The sequence below is a fragment of the Lipophrys pholis genome (genome assembly GCF_963383615.2).
Source record: "Lipophrys pholis genome assembly, chromosome: 2".
NCBI classification, from domain to species: domain Eukaryota; kingdom Metazoa; phylum Chordata; class Actinopteri; order Blenniiformes; family Blenniidae; genus Lipophrys; species Lipophrys pholis.
In genome coordinates, this window is record NC_137636.1 from 11812528 (window position 1) to 11835419 (window position 22892).

Here is a 22892-nt window from a genome sequence, read left to right on the forward strand (position 1 = left end):
TAAATTTAATTAGCTTACAATGATTTTTTTTTTTTCAATAAAATGTGAGCTTGTGTTGGTGGTTATAGTATTTTAGAATGTTTGAGGACTTTTCCTGTCAGAAGGTTGTGGGTTTGGTTCTGGGCCTGGCCTCTCTATGTGGGGGCTGCATGTTTTCCCTGTGCATGTGTGCATGTGTGGGCTTTCTCCAAGTACTCTGGTTCCCAAAACATCCACGTGATCCTAAATATGTGTGAAATCGACAGTGTGACCATAGCCATGTAAAAATATTTTTTTTAATAATTTTTTATTTGGCTCTTTGTGGGCTTTATTCTACCATAATGTATTCAGGGCTTTGCTTTTACCTTCCCATTTGTTATGAATATCAATTACTACTTGACCATTGTGGGGAGCTGTTGGCTCTTGGGACAGCAGGTGCTGTAGTAATCTAATATCTGCTGTCTGCATGCTGCACATTGCATATCAGTGAACGGCAGCTCCTTTGTACTCCTGTATTTTTGCATCGTATCATTTTTCAAAAATGTGTCTGAAGGATATTTTGTTTTTATTCAAGTATGTTTGAAATATGATGATTTATTTTTGACTGGGAATCATGATTGCGGTGTCAAGGAACTTGATTAATTGTTCTGAGATTGTATAAACTCTTGATGCAAATGTGGGATTAAAAATAAAACAGGAAGATGATAAAGAGGAAAACGACCTACAAACAGAACTATTTATATCAACATGAAGTTTCCATGTCACTGCTCACGCCTTCAATGACTACGGAGGCTATAGAGCAGACGACTGCAGTGTGTCAGAATACAGTCAGATATAAGTAAGTACTGGGTGACAAGCCACTTCACCTCTCTAGTCCTCTATTAACCTTGTACTTCCTCATAGTTCACAATTTATCTTTTTATCTGGAACAGGTGATGACAATCCTCTATTAAACTTGAGAAAGTGTCTTGCCTTTCTTATTTCAGTAAATCATCCCAGTTACATAAAACAGTTTATTTCACAAGCAATTCTCAGATATTACAAACAAGTTAGTTTATTTGTACAAATCATTCCTTATCCTCTGAATGAATGTGATCCCACAACATTTTAAATAATTACAGCTGGCTGTTTGAGTTGACTTTGTCTCCTGATTGTATTAAGCATAAAACAGCTCTTCAAATATGTACACAAATCAATATTAACTGAAATTATGAGAACATTAAAACACAAGGCTAAATTGAACAAGACAGAAAAAAACGAAATACCAGACTTAAATAAAATAGAATATACTATGTGTGTACATTAAAAGGCATACTGATTGTCTATGAATACAGTGCAAAACCTTTGTTTTTTATTTCTTTACTTACCTGAGGAACTAATAAACATATGTTTATTAGTTCCTCAGTTAAATAAAGGAATAAAAATGGATTGACTGTGAGGTATTTACTTTAATGCCATGGGTGAGATGATAGAACTGATGCACTCCTCATGGCTGCTTTGTCTCTACATGAGGCTCCTATTTTTGCAAGTTCACCTTTAGGACAAGACATTTTTAATACAAGGCTTTTTTTTTGCTTTTTTTTTTTTTTTTTCCCCCCGATTGAACTTAAGAGGTTTCAACTCCATTTCTTTTCAAGATGGAAGTTGGCAGATGTATTTCGGAATCGGACTGAATTTCTCTTTGTACCCTCACATAGTTTTATACATTAGCAAGACCAGGAAGCAATAACAAAAAGAAAATACAAAATGCATACAAAAGATAATAGAAAGAAATAGACACAATTTAAAATAAAAACAAATGTTTCTCTTGAGTTTTCAAAGCACTTCAACACTAGATTCATCAAGGTTTTGCCATTTTTCAGGAAGCCTTCTACTCGAATATCCGTTTGGTTTTTAATCTCTATTTGCATTATAAAACAGAGGTGCTTTTATTACATCACTGATAATCACACTGCACTCATTATAGTCCATCCTGGATGTAGATGAACTGTACCTGGCCTTTCACCTGCTGTCGCCTGGGATCAACTCCTCAGTAAGGAAAACGCAGATATAGGTGGATGGAGGTTCGCTGAATATGTACACGGCACATGAACTTCCCTTACAGTTTGTCCTGATTGGAGAAGTTCTGTAAATGTCGGACCACGAGTATCGCATGACTTGCAGTTAAACTTTAGCCAACGCTGAGGCTAAAAGTTTTACAAATTTGCAAACAAACTGTTTTCTACATCTGTACACATATGAAAGTGACACGCATTTCCATATATGGTCCAAACTTTTATTTCCATTTCTATAGTTATCTAGATATTTGAACAATCTAAGTTTTCTGTTCCTGTCAACAGTTACTCGAGTAAGAAAGAGTTTGTAGACTTTAAGCAATCTCGGTCCAAAGTTTCAGTTACATTAGCTGCTGTCTACAAAGACCTGGCCCGTCTGTTATGGTGCTACTAATATAATGCTTTTCTTTTTTCTACCTGGAACACTAGGTACCTAGTGAAACAACACAAACTTGCTGTAAATTCCACGTGTTCCATTGTTTCTGCCTGACATTTCAGCATCCCTCCCACCTACATGTATTTTCTCTCCAGATGACTCTTTCCCAGGACTTCGTCACTGAACTGGTACGTCAGCTTCTTCTTTATCTTTTTCACCTCTCCAGTTTTGCCGTAGTTGCGCAGGGCGCGAGCCATCTTCTGATAGGTCATTTTTTTACGGTTTCCCTTCTGGATTCCCCAGCGGTGTGCGAGAGCCTCCTTGTGTTTGGACGAAAACTGGAACGTCCCCTTGTCTCTGTCCACCCACCAGATACTGTCCTTCATATCTCCGTTCCTTAAAAGGTCCAACAGGAACTGGTACAAACGGATCTTCTTTTTGTTGCCTTTGGAAACATCAGTGTTACATCATTAGAATTTATAACTTAGAGTTCTTTTTGTTTACAATGTCGGCAATATATGTTTTACTCATTAGAAACCACAAAAAAAAACTATAATATTTTGTCCATTTATGGAGTGAAAAATGTTTGTTTTTATGATTTTGTTAAAAAAATGACTGTTTTACAAAAACTCTGTTCCACTTTCTGAGCATATGACTTTGTCCTGTGTTGAGTTTTCAAATGCAACTTCTCAATTTTCAGCAAAAATTCACAATGAACAAATCAATACATGGCATATGGGAAAAAAACTAAAACATTTTGTTAACAGAATAACACAAGTTAAAACTATTTTGTCAAACAAATTAAATATCTCAATGTGTCATTTAGCCCTTTAGGGCCTACTACAGAACAGGTCCAGCAGAGTATATCTAAATTTGTATATGCTGTACCACAATTTCTTTGGAGCATTTTAATTGAAAAATGACATACATATCTAACTATTAAATACAGATACAGTTGGGGGGGGTTTTTTTTGGGGGGGGGACCCATTTGTCATTACAAATGTCACCTAAAGCATAAAGAAAATACTCCTCAGGACAACTTAATTTTTGCAATATGTGATTGGTTCACATCAACTCTTGTGATTGTTTCAAGAAATTTGTGGGGTTTTTTACAAACCCTTTAATTTTTTTTCAAATGTGGTCTTATTGTATGCTTCGACAAATATTAAAAGCTATAAAATGCAGCGCAATGCAGTTTTTAGCTCAAAGCAAGAAAGAACCAGCTTGTGTATAATTGTGTCTCTCCATGTCTTTCTGGCATTGTTTAGCTCTTGAGTACATACTGTTTTTTGCTCTGTGCTGAGAGAAGTAGCCTCTAGTGGCACCACTTAATGATCAACATGAGGGTGAAAGAGAACCTAGAGAAAGGCCATTTGCATCATAGAATTGGTTCGTTTTTTCAATGGTTAACTCCTCAGGCCTCTGGATGAACACGAGGCCCTTTTAAGCACATTTTCCGCCAGATACTACTCAAGCTCAGCTGATACTGTCAAAGCCTAAGTCTGCCGAAAGAGGAAGTTTGGACGATGTTTAGTAATCTCGCCAACAACGGTTAAAGGTACAGAAAAAGAAGCATCATCGAGAACAAAGTTCCACTGACGCAGAGGCTCGGTGACTCTGGTGGGAGGGATGAGTCAGGCGGCTCAGCTGGTGTAGCAGGTTTTATCCCCCATATCCATATGTTGATGTGTCCTTGAGCAAGACAGTGAACCCCAAAACTGCTCCCGGTGGATGGATTGAGCGCCTTGAATGGCAGCCGCCTACGTACATGTGTGTGAATAGTGTGCAAAGTGCTTATGACTGCTATATGAGGGAAATCTGTTTGCCAAATGCACCGGATGTAGAGTCCAATCGTAAAGCTATACCACTGCAGGAGTTGCATGTCGAAGATCCTCCACAAGTCACAGGAAACACACCATTGGGATGGCGAGTCTGATTATCATTTCATTCTCAAACTGTACACTACTAAATTGTGAAAGTCAATTTTCTGAGCTCCAAATTGATCAGAAAATGCAACGTCTCTCTTTCTATGACCTCCTCCCAATAAACATGCAGGACGAGCAATACGAAGGCTGTTGTGCAACCACTGACTCATTGTAAAAAGGCAACTGAAGTTGTCAGCAGAACGTGAAGCTGACACGATTCAATGACAAACCTCCGCTATCCATCGCAGTGCAAGAGGGACCACGCTCATCCATATTTCAGCAGCTGCCCTTGGAGCTACTCTGCTGATTGTATGTTTCACTGGCGACCAGCAACTACTGCTTATCGGATAATTCAATGCTGCAGCTGAAGTCGTCGCTTCTCCCGGTTTATGAGAAACCACTAACACGTGTTTGTTCAACAATATGCACCGTGGAAAATTATTGGTCCGAAACTGTAAAGGTGTAAGGTCAAAGGCAACGCTTCAAGACCTTGATGAAACTTAAGTCACTTTGCTGACTTAGCACTTCTAGATATACAATGACCTGGATGGCTGGGAGTCTTCACACAGTCTGCAGCACAGTTGGTATGTCTGAAAGTATCCGTGATAACTGCCTCGGAACCAAGTTCACGTACACTATGAAACATAAGTCTGCTTGCTCACCCAGCTCTCCCGTTGTGACGTAGGAGATTCGATCTCTCAGGCACTCCTCATCAGAAACCTCCAGTGGGGGACTTCGCTCTCCGTGCTCCTCGTCATCGGAGCTGCGCTGGGACGGGTGTGGAGGGTACACTGCCCGGGGGAAGAAGGCCACCTAAAACAATGAAATCAACGTTCATTAGCTTCTAAATGAAGGCTGCTGGTGTAATAACATATGTTATGGAATGCCAGAAAACCAAATTGGCTACACATCAAAAAAATAAACTCTCTTAAATAGTTCAGATTCGATTGCAAGTAACAAGGAAACTATTTAAATACACTCATACGTTTACGCTTCTCATGTACGGGTAAATCCAGCATTATAATTAGTCTGGCAATGTGTGAAAGAAGCATTGAAGGAGGATTGGAAAAAGCCCAGGAGAACAACGTATGAACCATGTATGAGTCATTTCAGAAGTGAATGTGAGCCTCACATTGACGGGAGCTTAAAGGAAATGATGACAGCCATTCCTTTGTACAATTTGAGTGTGTGTTTTACTTCACTAAACTTTAAATGTAATTTTTGCTGCCATAAAGTATATCAGTCTTTGTGTTTTTATATATATATATATATATATATATATATATATATATATATAAAACTTTTTTTTATTTAATGCATTCTTAAGAGTGAGAATTCTTTGGGGAGAGTGCTATCTACCAGGACGTTCAGCAATTTGCGCCCACCACAATGTATCTTAGGCTTTATCGTGTGTGTGTGTGTGTGTGTGTGTGTGTGTGTGTGTGTGTGTGTGTGTGTGTGTGTGTGTGTGTGTGTGTGTGTGTGTGTGTGTGTGTGTGTGTGTGTGTGTGTGTGTGTGTGTGTGTGTGTGTGTGTGTGTGTGTGTGTGTGTGTGTGTGTGTGTGTGTGTGTGTGTGTGTGTGTGTGTGTGTGTGTGTGTGTGTGTGTGTGTGTGTCAAACGGTTTGGTTGCTCTTCTCTCTGCTTGAGCTGTGATGTGTGGACGCTGCTCTATCTGTGTGACTAACTGAGCAACACTTGTCAATGTGTTCTTACTGTCCTGTATTCGCGGTGCGTCTGCCTGTTCGTACCATCAGAACTGTCAGTGGTTTTATATGTGAGCTTCAGGTGTGAACACTCTTCTTTTCATGTGACATTTAAATTGGTGCATTAAAAGTCTTTTTTTCTTTTCTTTTTTTTTTTATAACCCAAAAATATTTCTCTCACTTTGTAAGAATAGCAGGAGTGAAATTTCAGTTGTTCACATGTAAAAGAAAAAAACAAACTGGTTGATATTTCTTTTTTTTTTTTTTTACTTTCATGCAGCTACTTTTACTTTCACACGTTTGTTGCAGCTTCCAGTCTTTACACGCAGAATGAAAAACATCAATCTATGATGAATTTGCTTGTGTTATTATTACATGAAAAATACTTTTCTTATCATTAGAGAAGCCTGAAGTCTTGATGTTGTTAATGGCTGTATGGACTCACCAGTAAAATAAGTCTCACTAAAGCCTGCAACCATGACAACTATCACGCCTATGATTGTTCACTCTGGTTTACTTTAAAAGTTCAGTTTATTTCCATTGCATTTACATCACATACAGTTCTCAAAGTTTTTTATTGAAACAATCGATTCAAGACAACGTATAATTTTCTATTGACAATTCCTTGTTAAAAAAAAAACAACCCCAACAAAAACAAATGAGGCATGTTTGGAAAATAACCTCCTTTCCAATGGTTATAAACAACTCCACTTCTGTTTTCTTTCTAACAAACATAACTAAGTACAGATGCTGCTTGAGTCTTATTGTACCAAACGAGAAATCCCTGGTTCCCAACTGGAAGGTGGAAGACTGAAGAAGTTTCTTTGAATGAAATGTGAGAGCCATTTTCACAGAAACTGTTGTTTTTAGAATTAAAACAATAAAAAAAACTTTTCTGGAAACTCAGAGATTCACTTCCTGAATTTTCAACAGACCCTTCGACCGCCTCCAACTCCCCAAATATCCTCTGTGATTCAAACCCAAATGTTAAATCTGTTGATTTTAAGATCGGCTAAATATTTTTAATCATTTGACAATATAGTAAAATCCAGGAGCGCACGTCATGAAGCCTTTAAATGGTTATTGTAGCCGGTCTCTTCCTTGTGTATTATGAACAGCTCAGCAACATTAAACAATCTATTTACCTCTCACTTAGTATTTACTAGGTAAGGCTCCTCAGATAGCGTTTCAATGTGTTTTAAGATGTTTTTGAAGTAAACTTTTCCAGGTTGTATCTTCTAAAACTGTTTAGGTATCAGATAGTTTGCATGACTTTGGGGTTGCTATTATTTGACTGCACTTTTGTGTTTTTATTTTCACTTTTTGTTTATGCTTTATTATATATTTGGTGGATGCAGATTAGTAAATAGTTAAATACTTATATTTTCTGTATTTTTTTTTTACTTCTACTTAGACAAACTACTAATTAATTTAGGATTTTTTTGAGTGGCATAAATTGTCACTTGATATTTGATCATTTGGTTAGTGTTGGATTTGTGTTTGGATCATGTAAAAATGGCTCACGTATTTTCCTGTAGCTGAGGTTCTCTTGTGAAATTGTGTAAAATCACCAGTTCGTTTCATGGCTTGTGCACTGTGTTAGTGGACAAGAGCAGCACTGTGCAGCAGAGCGCTCTGGCCACAGTTGGAGGATCCTAGTTTAAAGGGTTACGTGTAGAAAATTGCAATCAGTTATGTTAACACGGTATTCCAGTGTAGGATCCTTGACGCTCACTTCAATCATTATTACTGATCACTTCAACAAGCGCGGGGACGATAATGCCCGGACTACAATGTCGGCTGAAGGACTTACAGGTTGTTGCAACACGTGTGCGTGAGCCCCCAGGTTCGGATCAAGCAGGGTCTCTGCTTCGTATCGGATGTTTTCGTGTCGTATGAGGCCAGACGGGTGCAGAGCCTGCACACTCTGCAGCTCGGTGAAGTTCGTCTCTTGGAGGTTCTCAAACTCGACGGGGTGCACGTGAGGGTGAGGGTGGTAGTCCCAGTGGTCTAAATGGAGAAGGTGGGGGTCACAACAGCTCTCCTTCTTTTAACACTTGCAACATGTACAGCAAAGAAAAGACAAACACGTTCGCTTCAGCCATTTAAACTCAGACGTCATGTGGTGGGGGTAAAAAATAAAAAGGCTCAACAGCAGCCAGACATGACTTATTCACATTAAACAAGCCCGATAGTATCTCTGTGTATTTGACATTAAGTCAAGCAACTTAGAAGTGTTTAAGTTTGCTTTGACTCGGTAAAAGAGAAATAATAAATTCAGCATGAAGCTCTTTCCTGTTTGTTGTGAGCGCCGATAGCGCAGCCGCCGAGTTTGAATTTGACTCTTTTTCACATTGTCCTTGTCTCTGTTTTTGTCCCTCAAAATTGGAGGAAAAACAAAGTAGGAAAATTTCACACGTTTTTTTTTTTGTTTTTTTTTAAAAACTCAGTTTTCTACACTTTTTATTGTGACCGTGAAAAAACCGAGAGACACCAAAGAAAGGACAGAGAGCTTCTCACAGGCTCAAAAAAAATAAGTGTATGCAACTGCAATATTAATCATCCAGTTGCTTAATCAGTATATCCTGTATTTGAATTTTTGGGGGATTTTAGCTTCAGATGTGAAACATTTGACTGTACGACGTCATATATTTTTAGCTTTTAAATCTCCCCCCACCTACCCACTTTATTTCAGTTGTTTTCCCACAACATTCAAAGCAGTCGATTACAAGTGGGGAAAGTAAAGCACCTCTCTCGCATCAACAAAACCCCATGGGGCGAAAGTTTTTCTGTCTGTAGTTGTAGCGGCCGAAAGAAATGGCATCTGTTTCCTGTGTTCCTTACACCCTAATGTGGTGTGCTCCAGCTGCACACGCTGCAGTCTTTTTATGCACAATACACTCAAAAAGCCTGCGTTTCCACATTAGACCAAACTATAACAACAGAATAGCGGATGACTAAAAGGAACTGTAATGTTTGACAATAAAATTGTGAATACTACGTGGATTCTGTGTTGCTTCCCTTTGGTGACATTTAAAAAAAAATAAAAAATTCCCTCTTACTGTAATTTAAAATGTAATTTAATATTTAGTCATGCCAGTTTGTAAACATCAACATATTGTTTTAAAGAAACAAAGCTGATGTTGAAGGAAAAACTCACCTGCCTGGATATCTCCATCTAAGACATATGGATTATAATATTCTCCAATTGGATGCCTGTAGATCTCAGAATCGTATATTTCTTCTGAAGGCTGCAGGAAAAAGACATTTAATGAAATGACAACACAGTATAGTGAGGGCATAGACAATAACGATTTTATTCGTCAGTTATTATTTAGGCAATTCCTTTGGACATATTTACATCTTAAACAGATGAAGTGCTGTCGGCTTAAGAAACCCTTTTTTTTTTTTTTTTCCTCCCTCCTTTTTCTTGCTTCTTCACCACTGAAACTCTTGAGAAAAGTTTTGAGTTTCATTTTCATGCGACCCGTAGTATAAAAGACCCTTACAGTTTGTATCCTGTCTTCAGATTGAAAAAGAAGTCACATTAAGAGATCTGCTAAGAAAAAGAAAAAGCTTTGTGTCGCCCGTTACCAAAAGTTTTTTTTTTTTTATTTTCTATTTGTGCGCCATTTTGAATAAATATAACTATTCCAGGGCCTTTTTCAATGGCTGGACATTCTTTCTTTTATTTAAAATAATTATCTACATTTAAAAAAATAAAAGCCATACTTACAGGTGGGATGAGGTAGCTCTCCATTCTGTATGGATGCAACATGGAGACCTCTTGTCCAACAGACCGACTGTCAGATGCTTTGCCGGCAAAACGCTCACACAACCTTTCAAAACTTTTGCGGCACCATTGCACAATGTTACAAAATTTCCTCTCAACGAATTCCAAAAAATGTCTCCCTCTCTCTTATTGTATCGCATCTGCGTGTGACCCTAATTGCTCCTCAGAGTCCTTCAGAGGCTGCGAGAGATAAAAAATGAGATGAACAAAGTTTACAGTTTGGCTGTAAAGTGAAAAAGGAACTTTTGACTTCTGTAAAATTTGGGTGGGTGGAAGCGACAGAGTGTGTCGGCTAAAGGTTCCTGGCCATTGACGATTTGTCGGGGGAGACCATGAAACTTCTCATTTATCAGGCTCTATACCCTGTCTCCTCCCTCAGCAGTCACTCATCATCAGCGGCTCCGTTTCTCCCTCCAAAAATGTCTTCCAGGTGATGGGCTGCAAGGAATCCTTTTGCACATTGCTTCAAATCATTCACCTTTTCACGTTTTTGAAATACACTCCGTGTGAATATTAGCTCGGCATTTGTGGCATATGAATGTTTCCTGCGAAAAGAAATGCAGATTAAAGCTAATATTACAGCATTTGAAGGATTTATGTTGTTTTGAAGACAATGGAGCAGTTCAGAGTTGAATTCATGCAAAATGTGGCAGACCATGGAAAAACAGCACGTTATAATGCATTTAGTTCAACTTTTAAGGATAAACTGGGGAGTTAAAGTGTCAAGAATAAATTCACTCTGTTCAGTATATAGAGAGAAATTGCAGCTCTTTTTTAATCAGTTATCTGACTTAAACAAATACAGACATTAAGACTGCTTTAGGAAGTATTCCCATGACTCTAGAGCTCTATTCATTTCAAGTATATGTGCTTTTTCTTTTTCTTTTTTTCTTTTTTTTAAGTTTGGCTGCACAATCAGCTGTGACAGAGAATATTATTTTTAGTTGTTGCTCACTGTAAACCACCATATGTCTGCCTTCTGTCTGCCGACTTGAAACCAGGGCGTCGCAACAAAAATGACTAAAACTAAGTCGTTTTGAACAAGTGAGCTGAAGTTTGTTGAGGTGGATGTTTGGCCTCACCCACCCACCCACCAGCTCACAAACATGCAAACACACACAGACACAGCTGGAAGATAAGATGAAGGTACCGCATCAGTGCTGTAAGCACACCGAGGTAAAACGAGATTATTATTATCACACAGAGGAGATACTGTCAGGACAACTCCTGGAGGGGAAGTGAGTTCCTCTGCTGCTAAATGGTAATTACAAACAGGGAAGCTGAGAAAAATCGGTTTGATTTGACTCAGTAATGCAGGAACACAGACCGCACACCAAGATATTTGCTGTCTAAGCCACTTTGGGGGACACGAACGTTTAAATGCGACGGTTGGGAAGGTAGTGATTGCGTCGTGGCAGCTGCAAAATAAATGTGATTCCCAGATTCTGAGGTCTTGGCAGACTTGCAAATAGAGTACAGCATAAATCTGACTGTTTGTTCGCTCGGCCTGCATAAGAGGAAGAATGCAGCTTTGTGATAAGACGACGCACTGAAAATAATACTCGCTGAAAGATTAAAATACAGAGTTTATCTTGCAGCCAGGTTCAGTATGAGCGCAGAGATCTTCGCAAGATATCAAAATAGTAGTCACGTGCACTCGCAGGTATTAGGAAGATGCTTTATCACTTGATGCACAGTGAAACTGACACATTTACGTGCCCTGTTTTCCCTCGCGGGGATTCATAATTGTCTGGGTCTTCGTTTGGAGGAGCTGTTAAAAACCACACAGACTGTGGCCAACACTTCACCCCACCGGTTCCCGTCATAATCACAGCTGTCATGGCTGAAGGTGTACACCAGCATTTTCTGAGAGTATTAATACACCGAGCGAACTGTTGCACGTTTTCCAGTGAAGACGAGGGAAAGTGTTTGTTTAATGTTGAACAAAAATCATTTTTAAGTGAGGTTAAACCCTGTTAATGAGGAGTTCACCCTCTGTTATGATACTGAAATTAATTCAGTGTTTTTCATTCGAACCTTTCCGTGTGACTTTGATTCGGTAAAATAAAGCTGTTGTTGACACGGGTTGTGTTTTCTTTAAAAGCTGCATGTTTTTTGCTTGTTTTTTGTTGCAAAGTTTGGAAAAAATTCCTGTGTACTGAACTAATGCAGTACTGTTACTTGTTGACAAGTGAAATCAATAAATCCACACATTAATTAAACCCAATAGTCAACTTTTTAGATCATTTTGCAGCGAATAGTGATCCAATAACCTGCACGTTGTTTTAATTCTGTGTCAAGTAAAAGGGAGACAAGCGTATTTATGGTATTAATAGTTTGAATGTGCAGCCGTTTCTTATCAGAAGTTGTGAATATAAAGTATGTAGTGGAGTAAAAATCAAGATTCTGCTTAAACTACAAAATTAAAAGTCAGACATTGAATAAATCAAAAGAATTCAAGTCTTTTGTATTTCCACTGGTAAACGTCTTGTATAAAACTCTTTATGAAGGAAATCCATCATGAGTCACATCGAGTCGGAGCGGGATTACTCTTTATTCTCCTTTCCTCTTGACAGCAGTTCTCCTTAAGAAAAAAATCTTTACACTGTTTTTCACTTCTTTTGTCTGAGTTCAAGTCTTGACACAAATGTGAACAAAAACAACTTTGAATTCAGTCGAGATCCAAAATTGAGAGGGAAAGCTTTGAGATGACGTTAAAATAAAATCAATGTTTTGACTGTAAGACATGCAAACATGCATTACTTTGATTAAACTTTACAGACTCATCATGTCATGTAGCTAAATAAATGTAATCTTTTGCCGTGCATATATATATATATATATATATATATATTATATCCTAAATGAACACTGACCCAGCATTGATACTGAATCGGACTATATTTTAAATGTATATTCTCTTTCTTCTTAGTAGTGTCTGTTTTCTTGCCACAGAGATCTGTGTTGTTTGTTTTCCTGGGGGCCTGAGAGATGAGATACATGCAGCAGATTACATTCACAACAACAGTGACATGTTATTAAATGAGGAACTGGAAGCTTGTCTTTCGGATTCAGTTCCTTGAAGGCTGCCTTTAAATTTATCCATTTACGTGTGACATGGTCAGGATGAGGCCTCGAGAAGAGCGGGCTATCTGGATGCTGCACCGCTTGTCTGAATTGCGTGCAACTGAACGATCTCAACTTCAACCTCAAGTCTCGACATCAAGGCAACACGCAAGCGTGTCTGCTAAACTGTTCGTTAACAATGTGCAGGGTTTCTTTTGGGTTTTTTTTTTACTGCACAAAGTAGCTGCATCTTATACGAGGTTATTAGGAGATGGTTAAAGGTGGCTGTGTGGAATGGCACAGATAACAGTACAGTGGAAGAAGTGACACGATTGTGTAAGACAGAAACTACAGTAAACAGATGGTGGCAGACAAAAGGTTTGACTTTATTAGAACTTTTTTTTTTTTTTTTCCCCCACACACACAACTCTGCAATGTGGTTCAGACTTATACACCAGATACAAGTTCACAAGCTCATTAAAGTTCTCAGTTTCATTTATAATTGTTTTTGTTTGTTTGAAGGGCCCAGTTCAGCTTCTCGTTGTACTTTTCCACATTGTGCATGAGGATTGCAACATCATGAAAACCACATACAAACATCACACTTTACAGGTCACATGCTTCACACTGTTTTTCTAATGTTTCAATTTGTCATGCAGTCATGATTTGACGGAATCTTTCATCGACTTTGATCAATAATGTTCGAATTCTAGTTCACTGAACAACCTTATATCACACAACCTGATGCAACATCTCACTGTGAAATAATTCAGCTTTAGTTCAACATATCTCTCCCACATTCTTCAATATAACAAATGATCACCTGCAAAATACGATAACTAAGCAAAATTATTCTAGCAGTGATGGAAGTGTATCGCAGTTATCTGAGGTTATTGGACATATATTGGTAAACTTCTGCACAGCTTTTACTCTAGGGGGCGGGGGGGGGGGGCGGGGGTCTGCCTCTCTGACACACAATTGGTACAAAAATGCAGTTAAACAAAAAAAGAAAGCATTGTCTTTTTCTAACCTTTTGTTGCCCTTGTTCCAACTTCATAAAGAAAGATGATTGCCAACCAATTCAAATGAAGCTAACTGTGTGTGTGTGTGTGTGTGTGTGTGTGTGTGTGTGTGTGTGTGTGTGTGTGTGTGTGTGTGTGTGTGTGTGTGTGTGTGTGTGTGTGTGTGTGTGTGTGTGTGTGTGTGTGTGTGTGTGTGTGTGTGTGTGTGTGTGTGTGTGTGTGTGTGTGTGTGTGTGTGTGTGTGATCCAGTAAATGGAATATTAATTCATGAGATTTTCCAATAGCATATCACAAACATTAAGGTACATTGTTTATCCTCACATCAAACTTTTAACAACAAGAATTTTCATTTCTAAAATAAACATTTCTGGGCCTGTGAGGAGCTGGAGATTTTCTTTTCTCCAGCCAACACGGAGCAAAAGGCAGAAACAGAAGAACAGAAGACACGGATTGTTTTATAGCTGACACTTGATGGAACAAGCATGTGCTTCCATTTGTTTGTGGGAGGAAGCTGCGCACGTATAACGCAAAAAGGTCCTGTTCATCAGCAGGTTGAGATCCTATTGTATTGCTGTGAGTTGACACCATGACACACTGCACCATCATCCCAGTCCCCGGGCCAACAATGTAGTTAAGGTTAACTATTAAAAGGGGGGGTTCAATGAAGAGAAACACACAAAGTTCACACAAAAAAGCCTCCAACTAGACTTGAGAGCATTACCAATACACTGTGCAGCCCCTCAAACGACTCAGGCACGTCCAATTAAGTTGGGTTATTAAACCAGTATGTACATGGTATCTGCAACCCGTGACAAGCCAAAATGTGTCCAGTGAAAAATGATTTTGTCACGTGAACCCGCGTTACTAATCAGTCCTCCCATGTCTTGACCCATGAAGTAACTATGCATGGCACAAAATGAACACGCCGGCACCAATATATTTGTTTCAAGTGACACATTGCTGTGAAGTGACACACTTGTGACCAGCAGCAGCTCCAACTGCATTCTGGTTTGGTTGCACCACAGGGTGTAACTGAGCACTTCACACTGTTCTGCCCCTGGTGTAGTCGCAAGATGCGTATCTGTGATTGCTAAAAGTACACAGTTACAATGGCACCTCTACAATTCTTCCCCATAGTTTGGCTTCCCGAGTCTTTGGGCCTGCAGTGTGGCCGTGTCAACGCTCTCATGACTTATTGGTACCAGTTAGTTTCGATGTTTACTTACGGTCTGCTGCTAAGTGATTTAAACTGCTTATTTGACAGTTTGACAGACAATTCTCACACCGGTTCATTTGTCTCTCATTTACCCCTTTTCCTGCACATCGTAGCAGGGGAATTCCCTCCCATTTCTCAACAGACTTGTACGCAGAAAATGCACATTTATACATATATTATTTTTGCTGACATCCGTTGTCTTCTCAGACACGTGGAGTCTGTCTCTGTCTCTCGGTTCAATTCACAATGCAGGGTCACGAGATTGTGCCCACACAGGCTTGCAGAGGGGAATGACACGCATGACCACTGACTGTGGAAAACAGGATACAGGGTACGTCGCAACAGGAAATGTTGCACTCCTCCTCTGCAGAACATCAGTTTGACCAGAATGACTGCAGGCTTATGTCCACACTCTGTTACTCCTGTGGCTGTATTCAAATTTCGTAATCCTGTGCGCTCACCATTTCTTCTGAGCTCGTTGAGTAACTTAGTTTAAAAAGAAATAGTTTTTTACTCCCAAAAAAAAATAAAAAATAGGCAGAGTGTATAGTTCTTTATATCTCATGCTTGCAATCACTTTTGTTGTTTGGAGAAAGACTACTAAATAATCCAGAAAAATAATAGATTTTTTAAATAAATGCAGTAGTAACCAGTTTCAAATGACAGACTTCAGTTAAAAAGAAGAGACCACATGCACCATTAAACACATCTGCATTCAAACAGATAAACAATTCAAACAATAAATCATAGCTGGATGGCAGGATATGAGGTAATTAAGTTCACGTAAAAATGAAAAATATTAATACATAAAACATAGCAAAATAAGTTAAAACGTTTTTTGACTAAATACTGTCATTTAAAAGTGAGTTATCAGTTCAACAATGAAAGCTTAGAGAAAATAAAGCTCACCAAAATAAAAGAGCATCTTCTAATAGTGGAAACGCCCACAGTTTCACTCAGAGAACAGATCTTCTCAGGTCTTACCGTCACTTTCCGTGTAAGATCCTGCGCTGAGCTGCAAAGGTGTCTAGAGAGGAGCAGTTCAACTGCTGGAAGCAAATTGCCAAAGGTGCTTGAAAAATGTAGGCTTTCTATATATCTCTGAATTAGCAGGGGAACTAAAAACTTCCTTAATTCTACCAATTTAGGTCGGTGCCATAAGGCTTCTTCTTCTTCTTCTTGTTCTCCTTCTTATTCTTCTTCCTTATTAAAACAAGAAGGTGACAAACTCTTCCTTCACAAAAACCCATTGAGGCGATGAATCCTCACACTGTGTGAACTCTTGATGCTTCGGGGTTCAAATCATTCAGTCTCATCAAGACTTTGGTCACCGTGTTGTGAATGAAGTTTTATCGACTATTTCTTGTTTGATCAAAGAGACAAGTTTGTCTTTACCTACTTTCTTTCTTAAACTTCAAATTCTGTCTGATTGATTTAATATATAATAGACTGTTGTATGTTGAAAGATGCCTCCTCTTTATTTATTTCAGCAAAGGGCAGAATGAAGTGAGTGTTACTTCAGTCTGCACTCACAAAGCTTTTCCACTGAGTAGATGACGGGAGTTCATTTCATGAAATGCGTCTCTGCAAACGCCACTTCCAACGTCCGTCAGATTCAGTGATACAGACACTTTATGCTGGATGTTTTCGGAAGGTTATGAAATGTTTGATCGCGTAAAATAAATTGTGCAGTGTTTTTTAGAAAGGACTCTTAAGAGTCATTTTTGGAATGGATGTGCTGTGTATTCCGTTTAGTGTCTCAAAGTTGAAAATGTTGAGTTCACACTATCTGATTATGTGCCAGAGGACATTATGTATTTGGTCAGCAAACTATAAAAATAGGACAGCATTTTGCAGCAGAACTAGATGCAAATTCAATATATTTTTTTAGAGGAATATAAATATACGTGTCAGTTGATTTGTTGTGTGCCGACACTCTTCTGGGAGTCATTATGGTGTGAGCAACAATTTACCGACAAGCTGTGATAGCTGTAACTTCTACTTGCAATGCAATTTTGCTCTGAGTCTGACAAGCAATCCAGCAATTATGTACAAGAGGGTATGAGCCCAGAAAGAGACACCCAGATCATGAGCTGCTCCAACAATCAGGTTCTCAAAGGAATTAATTCAGTCCTGTGTGCAACTTTTGAACAATTACTGGAAAATTAAGCAGAAAAAGACACAGAATAATAGAGGTATTGTGGGTGGACAGTATTCACAGTACTCCCAGGTTTCCTGGCTGATAGTACCCAAAGGTTTCAGTGGCCGTCATGTGTTTCGCAATGACATGGAACGGACGCTTGACATGCATGCTGGGGGACATTTGGCCCTCTCACTTCTTATTCCCGATTCCTCATTTTCTCTGGACTCCACAAGCCCCAACCATCAGACTGCGCTGTGAGTATTATTAGACCACTGTGAATCACAAGGCACAAGGACTTGTGCTCACACACACACACACACACACACACACACACACACACACACACACACACACACACACACACACACACACACACACACACACACACACGCACACACGAGTCAGTGATATTAAATATATTTCCTTGCCTCAGATTCTGAAGCTCCAATGTCTTCACTTCATAAACTCCACATTTCCCAAATTCACACAAACGCATACATTTACCCGAATATACCCAAATAAGGCGCTGTGGGCCTCGATCCCACCGAATAACCAAGTTCCTCTTTCTTTTTGTATTGCTCAAGTCAGACAAGTATGACTCAGTGTAGATATTAATCATGGTTGGTTTTTTTTGGGGGGGGGGTTATCTTCACATCTCACACTGCACAGTCTTCTTGTCCGGGCCACAGTTAGTCTATTTTTAAAAATACAAGAACTTAAGACTTTCAGTGTTGGAAAACATGCTGTTTGTTTGACTCTGGCAACTTAAAGCTGACAGGACTTATGACGGTTTATCATGTGTTTGTCCAGCTTTTTAACTTTTCTGGTTGGTTGTGAATGTAGTCCCGGGTGCTAAATAAAAAGGCGGTAGCACATTTGTTCAATTTGCTGCCACTCAGAAGAGCTGATTTGGCAAATTGAGCTAAAAAAATAGACAAGACAGCTACAAACGTTAATACTCTGTGGTGTCATATAAAGACATTTGTTCCATGACAGCTTTCAGACCAAATGCCCAAAGCCATCATTTATGGTGTAAAGTGCTTTGACAGGCACCACCTGCTGGTCAGTCAGTTTATGGAGCCAGTGGCGTGACCCAGTGGGACTTCGGGTGTTCTGCTGGACGTGAGGTGGAGAAACTGGCCACTTCGGAGTCCAACCATGAGAGGAAGCCTTGTAAACCGGGTGCTGAACAACTCATCATGACCTTCAATAGTTTATTCCACCCTTGTGTGGATGATTGTGTTCATGATTTTTGTTATGGGTTCCTTTTGACCCACAGCATCAAAAATGAATACAGCAAGAGCAATTTACTGAACACTTGACATACATTCACCTTGGATTAGGGAATACATGCAATTTTACCCTTTAAAGTCCCATTTTGTTAAATATATTGTTGTTTAAACTAAATACAGACACCTGAACCCTTTAAATAATCATCCTGTTTATACTCAAATGCAGGGTATTGCTCTGTGAATTGTATTTATTAAAGTGAAACATTGAATATTAAATTATGAATATTTACAGGATTTTACACTTATACGGGCCAACTCTGTTACAGAGAAACAAAACAGCCGACATCAGGACTGTGAGGAATGAGCATGTCACATGTCTTCTAGTCGTCTGACCCTCCGCCTAATGTTACTTTATGAGCATATCCAATCTCAACCTGCATATTATGAGATTAGGATCTGGGCTGAATGTGAGCCTGGAGGCGAGTGCAGTGGAGACCGATAGAAGAAGCCCTGTAAAATAAAAAATAAAACCACAACAATGGCCTGAAAGCTGAGCTGATGGAGGTCAGTTCCATCCTCCTCTTTAAAATCCAAGCTTCCCTGAGATATGACCTGCATATTCAGAGAAATCGTACTGCTCATCATCCCCCAATTTTCTTTCAATCAAACTTTTTTTTTAGGGCCGTCTGAGCAAAAAACACCCCTTGCTGTCTTACTTCATTTCAGGGACGTCAACCTCAGATCAACTCAACTCTAATTCTGTAGCACTTTAAAAACCAGCACAGCTGAAACAAGAGCAATCGGAGGTTTCTGACATCCACCAAAGGTTCATGTAGTTTTTATGTAATCCTTAAAACTCTATATAATTAAATCCTGATCCCGGCTCCAAATCCGGATCACCTCCAAAATTAAATTGAGTCTTCCATGGCCTAATATCTAGTATCTGTGGTGAAGATTTTGACAAAATCTGTGCATTAGTTTTTGACGTAATCTCGCTAATAGATGCACAAACAGATGAATATACGCCAGTGATTTCATTATGTCCTTGGCGGACGTAACAAAGCGCTGTACATAAACAATCGGAAAGCAACATCTTGTTTTACATTGAATTTGAAGCTGGGATAGAGTCATAGAACAGGAATGTGAGAGCCTAGAGGTCAGAGTTAGTTGCAGTTGTGTTCATGAATAGCAAATGCAGAAAATAAATAAATAAATTCATGCAAGTTCACAAACCTGCCCATTAACAGAATAAGACTTACACACTGCAAGCAGCTCTGGGTTTACTCTCACATATCTGTAGGCTCCCTCACAATGACCGTTCCATCATAAACATAACAATCACTCTGACATAACTATATTCTCATGGCCAAAACTTAAATATTGATTCTTTATTCAATAGGAAATGTAATACGGACAGAATAATACACTTTCTTGTTGCCGTTTCATACCATCAGCAAAATATCACAGGGATTTACATCTATACACCCCGAAGGCAGCCATAACAAGACTTTCCTTAACCCAAGTTATCGCTAAAACCTGACACACACACACACACACACACACACACACACACCCTGCAGGTTGCGATGAAGCCTGTTTCGTCATCTCAGATAAGATTAGCTCAGTCAGTTGGATCGGCTCAGTGGGTTCCACTCGAGGACCGACTCCTCAGTCAATCTGTTGACCTGTTGCTAATCAACATAATCAGTTTCCCAATTCCAAACTGATTTTATCAGTAACACACACTTTTCTAGCTTTCTGTTGGTCTGGTTCCATATCAAAAAAAAAAGAAAGTTCCACCATCAAATTGAAAAGAGCTTTTTTGTGAAAAGGTACAATGTGTTATTTCCAGCATAGTCTATATCATCTTTGTTTAAATCGTAGTTAATAGGATTTTATATTACCTGCATACTGTTTTTATTGTCTGATAATGTCTCAACCTTTTTGAAGGCATTGAAATTGTAAAAATGGCAACTACTTTTTAGTTTTTTCATAAGACTTCAAATGTCCCATTTCTCTAAACAACACGTCCCTTTATATTTTTTTTGCTGATTAATAATGAAATTCCATAGGGAAGTGTTAATGTTTTTTTAATAGCTGTTCTATGACTTGAGCTTCAATTAGATCATACATTTCAACTAAGACCTAAAAGATTCAGCAGTAAATTGGATTCAATTCAGGTTGTGTTCCTTAATTCTTTATTAAGAATACATTAAAAACATGGAAACAAAGACATGAGAGCAAATTATAAGATTAAATTATCTTATACAAAAATATGTTAATTAAGTACAACAGTAATAGTTATTTATGAAAACTTATTGTAGCTTTTGTAAGTGATCATTTCCTGTAAACTGGGTTTAGGATCAAGTCGCTCTTGTCACTTTTCCTGTTTCAGTGAAGAATTGGCTTATTCTTTTTCTTGTTTACGACATGCTGTATGCACAGTGATTTTAAGAGTAGAGATCAAACAAGAATGCCTACACCACTCTTTTTCAGGGGTCACCACAACAAGTTAACAGGCACGGTGGAAGGATATTTATGAGGTTGGATGAACTTCTTTATGCAAACAGATTCAAACCTGCCACACTCAAGATTGATTCAACGTGCGGTGCCAAGCACCAGAGGATCAATATCTAAAAATAACAAGACATTTTACGTTCAAGTTACTTTTATTGATCCCCTTCAAGACCCTGTGTTTCTGTATTTTGCTTTTTACTAATCTAATTCTTAAGTCAACTTAACCCTCTGATGCATGAATTATGACAATGTGAGTCAATATGTCCTTTGAGTTTCACTTCTGTTTTCAAAAATATAGTTCTTTTTAATGTTGCCTTTTGTTAAGGCCTGAATAAAAAAAAAAACAAAGGACCATGCATCCTTTGTTTTTTTTGTGAACTGTGAAACGTACACCTGAGCGAAGTCTGCAACTAAAATATCTCTTCATATTTCTTGTGGCAGGACTGGTTTTTACGTGTGATTGTGATAGCCTTAACGTGTTTGCAGCCACAAAAATAGATGTAATAGTCTCTGCATTTCTGAACACCCATCTGTAGTATGCCCTGCACGTCAGCTCATCAAATCTGTATGTATGAAGGTTGGCAGAGCACCCAGCATTTGGTGGCTCACAGTTTTGCATGCAGATGTTTTCGGTCTTTCGAGTGCATGCAGCTCGCGACCCCATGTACATATTTCACGTCTGAGTTGAGGTCAGCGATCTCTTTCCTCAACATTAACATTTCGGTCTCGGGGTGGGGGGGGTGTAAGCCTCCATCAATCATTGTATTGATTTTCCAGATATTTTTTGCAGGCTTATGTGCAGTCATGTTCCATGTGCACATCTTACACAGCTCCCCGATCAACTTGATAAGGGAGCTGTTGTCACTGAACTCATCATCGTGTTTGAGGTTGATTGGTGAATTTAAATTTCCCATAGCTTTGAAACGTCTGTCCCACTGGGTTAGTCCTGTGATGGACTGGCACCATGTGCATGGCGCAGTGCACCCTGCCTTCACCTCGAGCCTGGTGGGACTGACTCCTGTGACCTTTGGACCCAAAACACTGATAAATAGAAGATGCATGGATGGATTTACGAAACATATCAAACGTACAAGTGGCAACCAGACAAATGACTATTACACCTACACAAGACTATATTCTTAAATAAATAGGCTAAAAAACAGACACGACGCAAAGATATGCTGATTTACAAAAGAAAAAAAAACTGTCAAAAGAAAAAAAAAAAAATTCATTGAAGATTCTTCTGGATTGGATGGATTGCTAGGTGAGGCATCTGTCACATTCATGACTAAAAGCGATAGTTTTCCTCACTTTTCACAGGTACAATTTGTGTGTCGCCACAAAATAGGTTTAACCTTTAAAATGAAGATAACACTGCTCTTTAAGGGGTACATAGAGTTGTGCTTAAATGCCATTTTACAGATTAAATTCAGGAGGAATTTTCATTTACAGACCCCTGTGGCTGAAGCCAAAATGATACAAAGGTCCACTGCACCAGTGGCAAGAATTGCAATGCGGGGACATTTTCTCTATTACGACATCAGTCGGCAAAAATGGTCTTTGTCGTCTGGGTAGAATAAGAGCAACATAAGAAATAGTGAATGAATTGTTTTTATTTCAGAGGCAGGGGGTACCAAGATGTTTGAGTAAAAAAGTGGGTGATATCACATTCATTGGTTGACGGGCATTTTGGAAGCCAAAACTTTAGCATTTTGTTTGTCTTGTGTTTTGGAAGCCAGAAGTGATGGTGAGAGGTTTGAACTCTTAGAACTGAACCTTGCATATTGTCCCTTTGTGTGTGGGAGGGATTTGCTCCCACAGTCCCAAAACATGCATGAGAGCTTCATTGGTGACCCTAAATTG

General features: G+C 38.9%; 1 protein-coding gene across 2 annotated transcripts; it reads right to left on the reverse strand.

Annotated features, from left to right (window-relative positions):
• Positions 1 to 1528: 1528 nt before the first annotated feature.
• spi1b (Spi-1 proto-oncogene b) lies at positions 1529 to 16346 on the reverse strand. Of its 2 annotated transcripts, none has more exons than XM_080458168.1 (6): positions 16122 to 16346; positions 9776 to 10377; positions 9200 to 9290; positions 7853 to 8049; positions 4997 to 5147; positions 1529 to 2854 (listed from the first exon to the last, which is right to left on the reverse strand). In XM_080458168.1, exons 2-6 carry the CDS (start codon positions 9815 to 9817, stop codon positions 2544 to 2546), a joined length of 792 nt encoding a protein of 263 aa, XP_080314294.1. In that variant the 5' UTR covers positions 9818 to 10377; positions 16122 to 16346; the 3' UTR covers positions 1529 to 2543. The 2 variants fall into 2 exon arrangements, with proteins under 2 accessions (XP_080314294.1, XP_080314295.1); XM_080458169.1 differs by having other exon boundaries at positions 9776 to 10012; positions 16122 to 16318.
• Between the last annotated feature and the right edge of the window lie 6546 nt (positions 16347 to 22892).